The sequence below is a fragment of the Pelmatolapia mariae genome, linkage group LG6 (genome assembly GCF_036321145.2).
Source record: "Pelmatolapia mariae isolate MD_Pm_ZW linkage group LG6, Pm_UMD_F_2, whole genome shotgun sequence".
Lineage (NCBI taxonomy): Eukaryota > Metazoa > Chordata > Actinopteri > Cichliformes > Cichlidae > Pelmatolapia > Pelmatolapia mariae.
Genome location: NC_086232.1, coordinates 14,132,231 through 14,145,620, shown reverse-complemented (window position 1 = coordinate 14,145,620; position 13,390 = coordinate 14,132,231). Strand labels below are relative to the sequence as shown.

The window sequence follows — 13,390 nt, the reverse complement described above, 5'->3', positions numbered from 1 at the left end:
TTCCATGTATCGAGTTGAGTAGTATATTGCTCAAAAACCGCACGTTGTGGTCATAAAGTAATGTCCAACTGTAGGTCTTACCATAATAAAGCCAAACACAGAAAGTCACAGTGTTCTCAGTTATTTATATTTATTATGATTTTAGCATTTCTTACTCCCAGTTCTTACTTACCCATTTGCTTTTCAATTGTTATGGTGAATAAAATCACTAAGGCTCATTTGCATCTATCCAGTGGGACAAATTGGACTATTTGCTACTATAGTTATGTTTGATATCTGGGCTTTGGACTAAATTTTACTCTTGGCCACGTTTCCCGATTCACTTATGTGCATTTTGTAAGCAAGACGCGCTAATCTGACAGTTCATTTTGTAGACAAGGTTACACCCCATAGTTGTTCACAATATTTCACCCAATAATATGCAACCATCACGTTATTTGCAACAGCATCCAAGATGACTGGCTCATGACCTGCAAAACAAAACAAACAAAAAAGGCAGAGGACAGAAAAATAGCTGCTTGTATGAGTTCAGGAAAAGGCTCATCCCTCTGTGCTCAGGGCAATGTTGAATTATCTACTTGGGATACCAAGGCCATTCCAGCTTATAATTCACAAACTCATATTTTAGTCATGAGTTTATTTCCATACCTGAAGTCACGCCTAGATAAATGTTAAGTGGTACAACCCACTTTCCTAGAAAAGTTCCACATAACAGCTGAACATAACCTCACACAGTGTCTCGCTTACAGATAATGCGTTTATCTGTAAGCGAGATGATAAAGTTTCAGTCCGACTGCCTTTCATCAGGTGCAAAGGCAACGTCTATGTATGTATACATACTCGCATGTACATGTGTAATAGTTGTGATAACCATGAAGTGATATCCATGCAACCTGTGAACTTGCATGGATATCACTTCAAAAATTGTTAACTATAGCTGCAATACCAAAAGGGATGATTAACATATCCCATAAATGATATGAATTAATATAGCAGAAAAATGACAAAAAAAGACATCAAATGAATGATTAAAATTGTGTGTGTGTGTGTGTGTGTGTGTGCGTGTGTGTGTGGACATTACTTTTGTACCTGATAAAGGTTGATTAGACTCAAACATTGTAATTTATGTTTTAAGGTAGACAATGTGCAGGAGTTACATTGAGTTATAACAGTTCAATTGTGAAAATGTGCTGCACTGAAAATGTGCTCAGCATTAAAGGTCCCTTGGGATGAGACAGTTTCGCATGCCTTGTACAATAATGCATTCCATCATGGACGCTTGCTTTTGAATTGTGTGCTGATAACAAGGAAGATACTGTATCTCCTCTTTGGCCTGAAGGCATTCAGCATTTGCAAAAGAATTTCAGATTTGAGTTCAGACCATGGAAAATGAGTTTACCATGGTCTGAATAAAGCAGCTAGTTTATTCATATAATAAGCTCTATAGCTAGCGTTTGGGGATGCAGTAATCACCGATCACTTACAGTGGTTGTCAAAAACGCCATTCATTCATTTTGCACTGCTTAACCATGTCTGAGTTGTGAGGTCAGCAGTCCAAGCAAACATGCCCAGACCTCCTTCTCCCTGCCCACTTCCAGCTCTTCTCTGGTGTTACCCAAGCCAGGTGAGAGATATCATCTCTCCAATATGTCCTGGGTCTGCATCCTCTTTGCAGGACATTCCCAAAATACTTCACCTGGAAGGCGCCCAGGAGGCGTCCTTATCAACCACATCACCTGGCTCCTTTTAATGTAGAGGAGAAGCAGCTGTACTCTGAAACCCTCAGAATGAAAAGGCTCGCATCCCATCTTCAAGAGTCAGTGTTGCTTCAATTGGTACAAATCTATGCATTTATTACTAACCATCATTACACAGTGTAATATCAGTTAACGCTGCTCCATGAGATTAAAAGAGTAAGAACCTAAAAACTAAAAACTTAGATGGGAGGTGATGTCAGTTTATTAGATCTCCCAGAATTGACAGTATTTGTCTTCAGACATGGGTAGTTTGCAAAGGAAGGTTTTTCTTAACATCTCTCCAACAGTAAGTAATGATAATTCTGGCCTATGCCAGAAACAAGTTCTGGCATAGGCCACCTAAATCTCACAACTGCAGTAACAGAGGCAACTTTAGCACGCTACCGTATATGTTTTTTTTTTTCTTCTTCTTAAATGGATTTAATGCAGTAGTATGAATCAGGCACTGAGTGGATAATCCAGCACCAGCTTCATATGTAAAATATATAAAACAACACACACAGTACCTTTGGATGAGAGGCGAGATGACTGCTCGAGGCTGTGACTTATTTGTGTTCACATCATGACCTTGAAAAAAAGAAAAAAAAATGTAATTCTTTCTCTGGCTCCTGTTCCAGCACCTGTAATGTTGCTGAAGTCAATATGAACACATGAGTATAAATTTGGTGTGGTGGTGAGCAATGTTGCCTCACAGCAAAGAGATCTTGGATTCAGATCCCCTTCGGCCAGCTGGGGCCCTTCTGTGTGCAGCGTGCATGTTCTCCCTGTGCCTTCCCCTCTGGGCTCTGGCTTCCTCCCATAGTCCAAAGACGTGCATGTTAGGTTAATTGGTGATTCTAAATTGAGCATAGTTGTGAATGGTTGACTGTCTCTCTGTGCTAGTCCTGTGACAGAGTGGCAACATGCCCAGGGTGCACACGAGTCCTGTCCCTCAACAGCCGGGACCCTAACATGGATAAGCGGAAGAAAATGGATATGCGTGTGTACATATGTATGTGAATGTAATATAACTTTTGTATGCAGGTAGCCTTTGTATTATTTTCATCATACTTACATTTAAGACATTATAGGCTCTAAATGATCAATGTCATTGCCTCCAGTTTTGATGTACATTTTATATTTGTCTGAAGTTTTTTGGGCTTGAAATGCTGTTTGTAATAAATCCTCACCATCCAGTTTTCACATGGAATACTCTTGTCTGCCAGCCTTGAAGTTGGTGTGTACTCACAGTAGGGAATCCGTAGTGCGCCAAAGCACATTTGACCCCCAAAGTCCATTATGTTTAACTAGTGTGACCGTTTCAGTTAAGCACATCAAGCCCTGGCCCACTTTTTAGGAGGTGAGCCCAGGCATGGTTCAGTTGGACTCATACAGGGTACACGTTGTAGTGTAATCACTAACCGTGTAACACTTCCTCACTAACACAGTGAAAATCACCGTGCTAACTAATTAACAAATCTATAAGGTACGTGAGGACAGCGTGTCATTGCTTAAAAAAAAAAAAAATGGTTACAACTAAAGCACATAAAATCATGAACCTCATTTGTTGTGTAAGAATGCGTTTCAAAAGCAAGTGTCTGCCTGAAAGAGGGAGAGAGAGTAAGCAGGGGATAAGATGCTGAGACAAACTGAAGTGTACTCTGGCCCCGGATCGTTAAGTGTTAGCGCAGGCCAGCAGGCGAGGGGAGAGGGCGGACAGTCAAGCTTGGGCATGGTACAAAGCAATTGTGTGAGTACACCCTTAATCTGCCTTCTCAGCCTTTTCTGTTCATATCCCTAATTTGTCAGTAGATTGCCTAATCATGGCACACAAGCCCAGGTCAGGTCTCTTGGTGCTAGTATGTGAAACATGTAAAGCAGATTGATTTTATCGAGGAAAAGCAACTAGCCTCCATCTGTTGATATTTCCAGGTTTGTTGGTTGAATTGCTTAACCTGGTAATCTTCAGTTGCTCTGAAGAGTAAGCTACATCCTCTTAAAGTCTCTAGTTTTGCACTAAAAGTGCTGCGGAGCTAAATTGCCCAATCTTATGCCCATTTCACAAGAGGTGAGATGTTGGCTTTTAAACACATATGTGCCACATGTATTGCTGCCTTTCCACCGTCTCTTTTGTAACCTGTCAGTCTCTTCCGTCGAGTGAGTTTGTTTTGTAGAGCAGTGACCAGTATTTATCCCACTGTCCTCCTCTTATCTCCCCCCCTGCTCCTCGTGTCCTTTTATTTCCGAGCTCCCTACTGACCGGCAAACAAAAGACTATGGAAATGCCGTCGTTTTCATCTATTCTGTCATTTCTGCTTTCTCAGTCGTATCAATTTTTCATTGCGGGAGTAAGTGTGTGTACACATCTGTATGCTAACTGTTCTGTGCTGTGTCTTGTCTGTAGGAAACCCGAGGATCTGTCCAGGGAGGTGATTCAGATCCAGCAGAGAGAAATTGCTCTGAAAGAGCAGAACTACACACTCAACAGCCGGTAATACACACACGCACTCGCTCGCACACAAAATCCCTTTCTCTCCCTTCAGACCTATTTCTCTCATTCTGTCTGCTTGCATGCCTCTCTTCCCCTCATGTATCTATTAGAGCATATCTCTGAGAAGTCCTTAATTGTCACAAAGTTAATTAAAGTGGTCCTGATTCTGATAGCACTCCTGACAGTAACCACTGGTGTGTGAGTGTGTGTACGTGTGAGAGATTGTGAGTGCGAGAGAGGGAATTCACTAATTAAACTTGTCCTGTTTAGACAGAGGTGATGTCTATAGGGAGGGCTGCACACGCGTGCTCTGGTATATTCGTGCTGCAACTCAGTCCAGCTAAGAAAGCTTTCATTAGCTAACAAGCGTTCCTCTTCTGCTGAGCGTATTGGGCTCATTATGAAGTATTAGAAACAGCAGAATGGGAGAGTCGTGGGTGTGGGAGGGGATGGTGATGGGAGCTTGCGGTGTAATTATTGCCCTTCGGCATAATTATTGTCCTATTGATCAGACCTGGCACAAATCTCTGCTGAAAATAATTTCTGGACTCTTGTCTGGGATTTTTTGGTGTCAGTCAGGTAAGTCGTCTGTGAGTCTTATTATAAATTGACTATAAATTGCCTTTCTCAAATTGTCAGACTGTTGTGCTCTAATCAACCTCTTTCCTTCTTTCTCTACCCTCTCTCTCTCCCCTGTTATTAACAAACACACACATACGTACACACGCGCACACATAAAAATTGCTTCCCACCAATTCATTTATTCTGCTCTGTCAGTGTGAGGAGTGTGGAGCGTTCACAGTCTGAGCTTCGTGCAGAGCTGACCCAGCAGCACAGCAAGACTCTGGAGGAGCAAAAGAAGAGAGAGGCACAGGACGCTCTTGTCCGTCGACTGCAGAAGCGGGTGCTGCTGTTAACCAAGGTACCTGGCGATCAGCCACGCACTCTCAAACACAGAGAAGTATTCATGCCTTCAAACATGACCTTTCAAACATCACCCAATGCAGTAATTTGACTCTAAACACTCAGTGAACACAGTAGCCAGGTAGACTTGCAAGGCCAGCATTGAATTCTTGATCTCGCCTTTACGCCTCTGTCCTGCTAATTGGCCACTGGGTGTCACGTGACTCCTCCATCTGTCTGTCTTGCTCCCCCCCCTCCCTTGCTCTGCAGTTCTTGAGAAGACCTCCCTGTAATATTGATTTCTTGATGTGTGTAATTCCCGAGGTTATCATGCTCAGTCTCTCACCACACAAATCACACACATGCACACACCACCACCATAACTAGGCAGGATTAAAGGGATGCTAACATTATAGCTCGGTGAAAGAATTTTTTTGCATCAAGTTTTCACAAAAGTGAAATAAGTAATTGTTATTTCCCATCCAGTCACAGCCTATTTAGAAAAAAAAATCCATTATAGTTGGTGTTAAGTTCTGAGCTTTTAAAATGTTTGAGCTGTTTATTTATTCAGGCACAGGCGCAGAACAATTTGTTTCCAACAATGCAAATATGCCGAACACTCGAATTACCTTAATGATTGTAGTGAAGTATATTAATGACCCTGACTCCAACCATATCTTCAACTGCCCAAGTTTATTTTTATTCATAATTTTTTCTTTTTTTATGTTTTTTTTTTTATTTTTTAATAATTTTAGGAAAACTGAGCTGTGATAATGGATTAAGTATGGTAGCGAATTATCCAATACAGCTTATTTTTATGGCTTGTAATGTAGCCAGCTACCACTGATGTTACTCAGTTTCCTTCTTTCTTTCTCCTTTTTTAAGCTTAATTTTAAGGTTTAAGGCATTTTATATACTTTAATGACAAACAATTGAAAATGCCTTTTTTACTCAAATGTGTTGTGGTTTTTAGTTTTTGAACTATACTGAAAATTGAAAGGATCTTTTTGCTCACCTAAAATTAGGGTATGCGTCATATAGCCTGAAGTCTGCATTGCAAAAACAATGTGAATGGTCTTTCATTTATGTATTCAATACTTTTAAAATGAAAAATGATAGCTCATTGAGTGTGGATTCAGGGAAGAATACAAGCTATCTGAGGAATATGAAGAATATCTGAGCAGTTGTTTTTAAGTTTTTGTAAAGGGGAAAAAAAAAAAAAGATTAATCAGAGCATGTTTATCCATTTTTGAACTTTCCTCCAGGTGTCTTAGATGGATTTGAAATGTCACCCAGCCCAACTAAGAAATAAAACTCAAGAGAAGCAGCAGGTCCTCCTATTTGTGTATGTGGAACCAACAAAGTGACTGACAAAATAACTAAATTGTTATTTGGTTTTGATTGTCATCAGTAGTTTCTATATTGATCAGCTAACCAGTTCATCAAGTAAATGTTTGACCTTTAAAGAATTCTTTGGAGAAGAGAAGAGAACTAGTTAATTAACTAATTGCCCCACAAACCCTTGAGGTTCTTCTACTCTTTCCTATGAAATGCAGCATTTTGTCTTTGCCACAAGGCTGCATCTCCTTTAAGCCACCATGGGTCTGGTTACTTCTTTTACCTTCACATACTTTTGTGGGACAGACTCCGTGACCCATTAGAGGCATGGCCAGAGCTTCACGCACTGGATAAAACAGTTGACATAAAAGCAATTTCCAAAAAAAAAAAAAGATGATGAAAACAATAATGATAGTTTTATCATTCTGTCCACCCATTCCCTGTTTGTTTGTGTGTTTTTAAATTGAGAGTTTTTATCAGAGAAGAGGTGACAGATTTTTGATTAAGATTGAGTGAATTTCTTGGCACATTAATGGAGAGTAAACAGCCAAAGGGCCTGCTGGTTAGTACTGGGAGTGAACACATGCACACTGACCTCTAAACGTACTCATGTGTGCCTTTTTTGTATTTACTTCTGTTCATTCTGTCTTCCCATTTATCTTCTTTTCTCCTCTAAAGAGAATCTTGTAGGATGTATGAAGTCAATGGTTGTGTGTCGATGCTTAGCAAACTAAACTGCTGTAATGTTTGAAAATGCATTTGACGGACTCATTTCTTAGCAGACTATCTTGATTTTGATCTGACTGGTTAGTTTTGCCATGGTTTGTTTGCAGGTAGTAACCAGTATGCTATTGTAAAAGGATTATTGCTGCCCACTGATGGGATTTGGGCAAAATTGAGGGTTAGCATTAGGGTTATGGTCACGGGCGAGAGTTAAGATGCGTCCACACTAGAAGCACGTCGCTTTGAAGCTGGTTCCCTAGGTGACCCTCTAATGTGTTACGTAGCAGGTCATATGCCAATCAACGGTATTCTTCACTCTTAGTTGTAGTTGCTTCAGCCGCCGTCTGGAAGTTGAGAAATGTTTTTTTTCCCCACCTCATTCTCTTCCTCTTCTTCTCAACTGGACTGGAGTCAGTCACGTCCATAAACACACTCATTTATTCTCGATATTGTCACAGTGCTCATTGTCAGCAGATTTGACATGCGACCATCTTGTCTCTGGACAGCTGACAACAAGTCAGCTAATCGACAGCTGGTTATAAGCTAGCATTATGCCAGCTAATCTTCGGCTAAAAAAAAATCACACTTTCCTTCTGGTAAACAGTTTGATTACATTACACAGTGTACTTTAAAACTTGTGACATTTATTGCCTTGTTACATTAGCAGCTTTCAAGTGATGAAATGTATTACACAAGTGTAAAGTCAGTTTGACTGGGTCAAAGCATCACCATAATGGCTGGTCTTATGGGATGTTCCTGGTATGAAGTGGCCCACACAAAGGTCACAGAGTTCAGGATTCTGTCTCTGCCTTTTAATATGTAATTTCTGCTGCAGTGTCAGTGGCCACTCTAGAACAGATGTCATGTATTTGCACCTCATGATTCACAGAGTCAGCCATTAGTGACTTCTCACAGAAATTTTGCTACGTAATGTTTGGTTCTTAACTTGATTATCATAAAATGCCACCTGCTTTCTTTATAGTGCACAGTGTACACTGACAGAGTCAGGAGGGGAGGAGTTGCATCATATGAACAGTGCTGACTGACAGTTCACTTCTAAGATAGCAAAGTGAACTGACAGCTGACCTCAGAGCGTTGTGCTTTTCCCTTCTCTCACAAGTATTCTTGACTAGAGTGGTTACAGGTCTCACAAAAATGTAGACGATGATTACCAATTATTATGAAGTGTTATTTAGATTAGCTTCTGTATTAAATTACTATAAATTAACAACGTTAACCTTTTTTTCTTCTCTAAACTATGGGACAGTCAATAGTCTTTTACAATTTATATTATATATTATATTATTGTATCTATATATTATACTGTTATAATTTTGAACATTTAATACCTGTTTTTGAGTGATTTCATTTATATCTAATCCTATTATTATTGCCTTTTTGATCCTCTATACAATGATCGTGCATTTATTAGGTTCCATTCACACACCACAACAGGCCATTGCAGTTTATTTTCTCTTTGCTTATGACTTCAATTTCTTTTATGAACAGTAAATGTAAAAATCTCTCTTTATATGGATTTTTCTTTTTTTGGACTCCATGAGATTCCTGTGACAGCATGTGAAATATAAAATGAACCACTTAGACATGAAGCACACAGACTGAAAACTTTGATAGCTATTTGGAAACTGTATGTCAGTCCTGTTGACGCTTTAAAAGAAATATTTTTCCTGTTGAAGAGAAGCGGGTATGCCTCTGACTCCATTTGTACAGAGGACAAAACTTTTACTATTCAGCACATTAAAGATGAGATGATGAGGAAGCATAAGATAGGCAACACGTGCTCTTTATTTATTCTGGTATTCTTTGTCTAGAAAGTCATTTTTCTTTGATTTGATAATTTCAGTTTTAGAAATACAGATGAGCATGGGCACAACCCTAAGCTTCTCTTATCACAGCTTGGATAAGAAAGCTGTAGCTGCCTCATACTGTGTTACTGACTTATACATGCGTTTGATGGTCACCTGAACACAGCAAACAAAAAGAAACATAGTAACAATTAGAGAAAAAAAATAAGAAAGATGCTTTCTTATTTTGTTTTTTCATGCAGATACAGATAGACATTAACTATGTGATGCCACAAAATGTTAAAATTCCCACAACTTTTTCTTTTACTTTATTGGATGCGGTGAAATTTGTTTATTAATCAGCAGATGTACCATGTCATAGTGCTGTTAATGTGTAACGTTTTATGTTGCAGGAGCGGGATGGAATGCGTGCCATATTAGAGTCCTATGACAGCGAGCTGGTGCCTACTGAGTACTCTCCTCAACTGAGCAAACGACTTAGGGAGGCCGAGGACATACTGCAGAAGACACAGAGCCATAATGCAGAGATGGAGGTGTGTCTGCAGGCGTGCATAAATATACTTTTTTTGTCTTCTGCTCTTTGTTTTGTTTTTCAAAGTTGAATTTGAAAGTACTGACTTCCACTAAGCTGCCGACCAGATTATTATGCATGTAGCTGTTTGACACATGGCTCGTAGCTGAGGGCACAGTAATTGCATGCTACTTAGCTTCAGCTGCTTGTTGTTTACATCCTCAATACTCTTGTTTAGCGGACAGACTGAAACACATCTACAGTGAAAATGGATAATACTGGACTTACGTTGCAGAGATTTTCACCCTTTTCTTTTAATTCCCTCAGTTTGACAGAATTGCCATGTTTAAGTGCAGAACCCCAGTTTGATTCTCTCCAGTTTTGCCCTTTAAAAGTTACTAAATTATGCTGTTTACACTGTGACTCACTTCTGAAAGAGATGGGCGAAATACCTTGAATTTCTCTACAAAACCTTTTATTTTAATAATCAGCCAACAATCACTGTGAATTTGGCAGTTGCTGTGCTGAAACGGGAATCAGCACTAACCTAGCACCCCCTGCACTCGTAGTGTCACAGCTTGGCTAATCTAACGTGAAGGTTAATAAAATGCAGCTTGATCTGTAAGAAAATGGAACAAACACAAAAGCTTCATTATGACACAAAGCTTTGCTATTGCGATCCTACAAGATCCACAACACACTGCCTTAGGACACTACAATACAAAATCATAACCCATGAAAGACCTAGTATTTTGGTTGATAGCAACTCATTTCTCAACAGGGATGTTATTTTGAAGTACTAACTGGCTTCTTTCCTTTGTTTTTTGGAGGGCTATTACTGCATATCAGTAGGTTAGGGTCATTTTTCTTTTTGCTTCTACATTATATTTCTTTTGTCCTGTTAATTCAGGCTCAGCTGACCAAAGCGCAGGAGGAGACAGGGACACTAAAACTGCAGCTACAAACAGTAAGTACACCTGCAATCCCATTTTTTGGGTTGGTTTTTTTTGTTGTTGTTGTTGCAACATGCCGTTTCTATAAAAGGCACAGGCATTTTTCACCAGTCAAGTAATTAACAGCCAAAGTATAAGCAGTATCAACCAGTTTGGAGACATGGATCCAAGAGCACAACCAGTCTATTTTTGCAAAAAGCGTTTGAGATGTAGCTAGCTAATTTCACATATAGCAGTTATAAAAAGATGATAAGAGCATAACCAGCATCTATGATTGTGCCATGTAGACTATGTGAAATTAAAGGAAAGTAGCATGTGTGCACCTTTGGGTGCCCACCAGTATCATGTGCCCACTGTCCTGGAGGCTCCAGGTTAATAACTGATATAATTAGAACAAGAGGGAAGGCAGACTTCAGTAGCAGGAGGTGGGAATCATGCATCTTTATGTACAATCTGTTGAAGTTACCTACACAACATGCATATATAACTCCATTTAATTAATTAAAGGACTTTGTGACTCTGTTCCAGTCTGTTGCAGTGAAGAGACAGCTGAGCGTCAGTGTGTAGCCATCGATTTACTGGTTGATTTACCTTTCTGCCATCACTGAATACCCCAAGATTTGGGCAGTGACTGAAAGAATAAAATCTCAGATACAGTGGCTTGCAAAAGTATTCGGCCCCCTTGAACTTTCCCACATTTTGTCACATTACAGTCACAAACATGAATCAATTTTATTGGAATTCCACGTGAAAGACCAATACAAATTGGTGTACATGTGAGAAGTGGAATGAAAATTATACATGATTCCAAACATTTTTTACAAATAAATAACTGAAAAGTGGGGTGTGCATAATTATTCAGCCCCCTGAGTCAATACTTTGTAGAACCACCTTTTGCTGCAATTACTGCTGCCAGTCTTTTAGGGTATGTCTCTACCAGCTTTGCACATCTAGAGACTGAAATCTTTGCCCATTCTTCTTTGCTAAACAGCTCCAGCTCAGTCAGATTAGATGGACAGCGTTTGTGAACAGCAGTTTTCAGATCTTGCCACAGATTCTCGATTGGATTTAGATCTGGACTTTGACTGGGCCATTCTAACACATGGATATGTTTTCTTTTAAACCATTCCATTGTTGCCCTGGCTTTATGTTTAGGGTCGTTGTCCTGCTGGAAGGTGAACCTCCGCCCCAGTCTCAAGTCTTTTGCAGACTCCAAGAGGTTTTCTTCCAAGATTGCCCTGTATTTGGCTCCATCCATCTTCCCATCAACTCTGACCAGCTTCCCTGTCCCTGCTGAAGAGAAGCACCCCCAGAGCATGATGCTGCCACCACCATATTTGACAGTGGGGATGGTGTGTTCAGAGTGATGTGCAGTGTTAGTTTTCCGCCACACATAGCGTTTTGCATTTTGGCCAAAAAGTTCCATTTTGGTCTCATCTGACCAGAGCACCTTCTTCCACATGTTTGCTGTGTCCCCCACATGGCTTGTGGCAAACTGCAAACGGGACTTCTTATGGTTTTCTGTTAACAATGGCTTTCTTCTTGCCACTCTTCCATAAAGGCCAACTTTGTGCAGCGCACGACTAATAGTTGTCCTATGGACAGATTCCCCCACCTGAGCTGTAGATCTCTGCAGCTCGTCCAGAGTCACCATGGGCCTCTTGGCTGCATTTCTGATCAGCGCTCTCCTTGTTCGGCCTGTGAGTTTAGGTGGACGGCCTTGTCTTGGTAGGTTTACAGTTGTGCCATACTCCTTCCATTTCTGAATGATCGCTTGAACAGTGCTCCGTGGGATGTTCAAGGCTTGGGAAATCTTTTTGTAGCCTAAGCCTGCTTTAAATTTCTCAATAACTTTATCCCTGACCTGTCTGGTGTGTTCTTTGGACTTCATGGTGTTGTTGCTCCCAATATTCTCTTAGACAACCTCTGAGGCCGTCACAGAGCAGCTGTATTTGTACTGACATTAGATTACACACAGGTGCACTCTATTTAGTCATTAGCACTCATCAGGCAATGTCTATGGGCAACTGACTGCACTCAGACCAAAGGGGGCTGAATAATTACGCACACCCCACTTTGCAGTTATTTATTTGTAAAAAATGTTTGGAATCATGTATGATTTTCGTTCCACTTCTCACGTGTACACCACTTTGTATTGGTCTTTCACGTGGAATTCCAATAAAATTGATTCATGTTTGTGGCTGTAATGTGACAAAATGTGGGAAAGTTCAAGGGGGCCGAATACTTTTGCAAGCCACTGTACAGGTGGAAATGAGCTTCATCCAAAGGTTTTCTGGGATCCCACTTAAAGATGAGGTCAGGGGCTCAGTCATTCAGTAGAGGCTCACAATAGTCTGTCTATACATCCTGACTAGGACTCCTCCTGGATACTTCTTAGGTGAGGTGTTTAAGGCATGTCCTACCAGGAGGACACCCAGGGGCACACTGGAGAGATAATGTCTTATGTCTGGCTTGCCTCACTGTGCCCCTGGAAGAGCTGGAGGAGATGGCTGGGGAGAGAGAGAAATCCTGTTATCTTTGTTTAGACTCTTGTTCAAACAGCCCAGATTCATGTAAGTGGTAGAAAATTGATGAATATAACCACCCAACCAGCTAAATATAAGAAGAAAATGAAATATGGATGCAAAAGAATCTATACATCTATCTATACATAGTAATCTTTTAATGACGGTGTAAAAAAATGAAAACAGATGTAAACTTAGTCCATTTAGCACATGTTCTTTTTTCAGTCCTGAGTGTGTCAGTACATTTAATGGGTTTATCTGTCAATCTTGGCATGTACATTTTTCTCAATTGAAGATTTTAGAAGTGACAGAAAACTCTTACAGACAGAAGTATTCTGCTTTTAAATATAGTCCCAGATAACGTAGCGAGTTGGCAGGTGTGAC

General features: G+C 40.2%; 1 protein-coding gene across 1 annotated transcript in view; it reads left to right on the top strand.

Annotated features, from left to right (window-relative positions):
• Positions 1-13,390, top strand: part of mad1l1 (mitotic arrest deficient 1 like 1) — a 77,611-nt gene that overhangs the window by 8,834 nt on the left and 55,387 nt on the right. The window contains exons 10-13 of the mRNA XM_063475880.1: positions 4,141-4,227; positions 5,005-5,149; positions 9,410-9,550; positions 10,439-10,495. Of these exons, the coding sequence (XP_063331950.1) occupies positions 4,141-4,227; positions 5,005-5,149; positions 9,410-9,550; positions 10,439-10,495 (430 nt within the window). The remainder of the gene's footprint in view (positions 1-4,140; positions 4,228-5,004; positions 5,150-9,409; positions 9,551-10,438; positions 10,496-13,390) is intronic.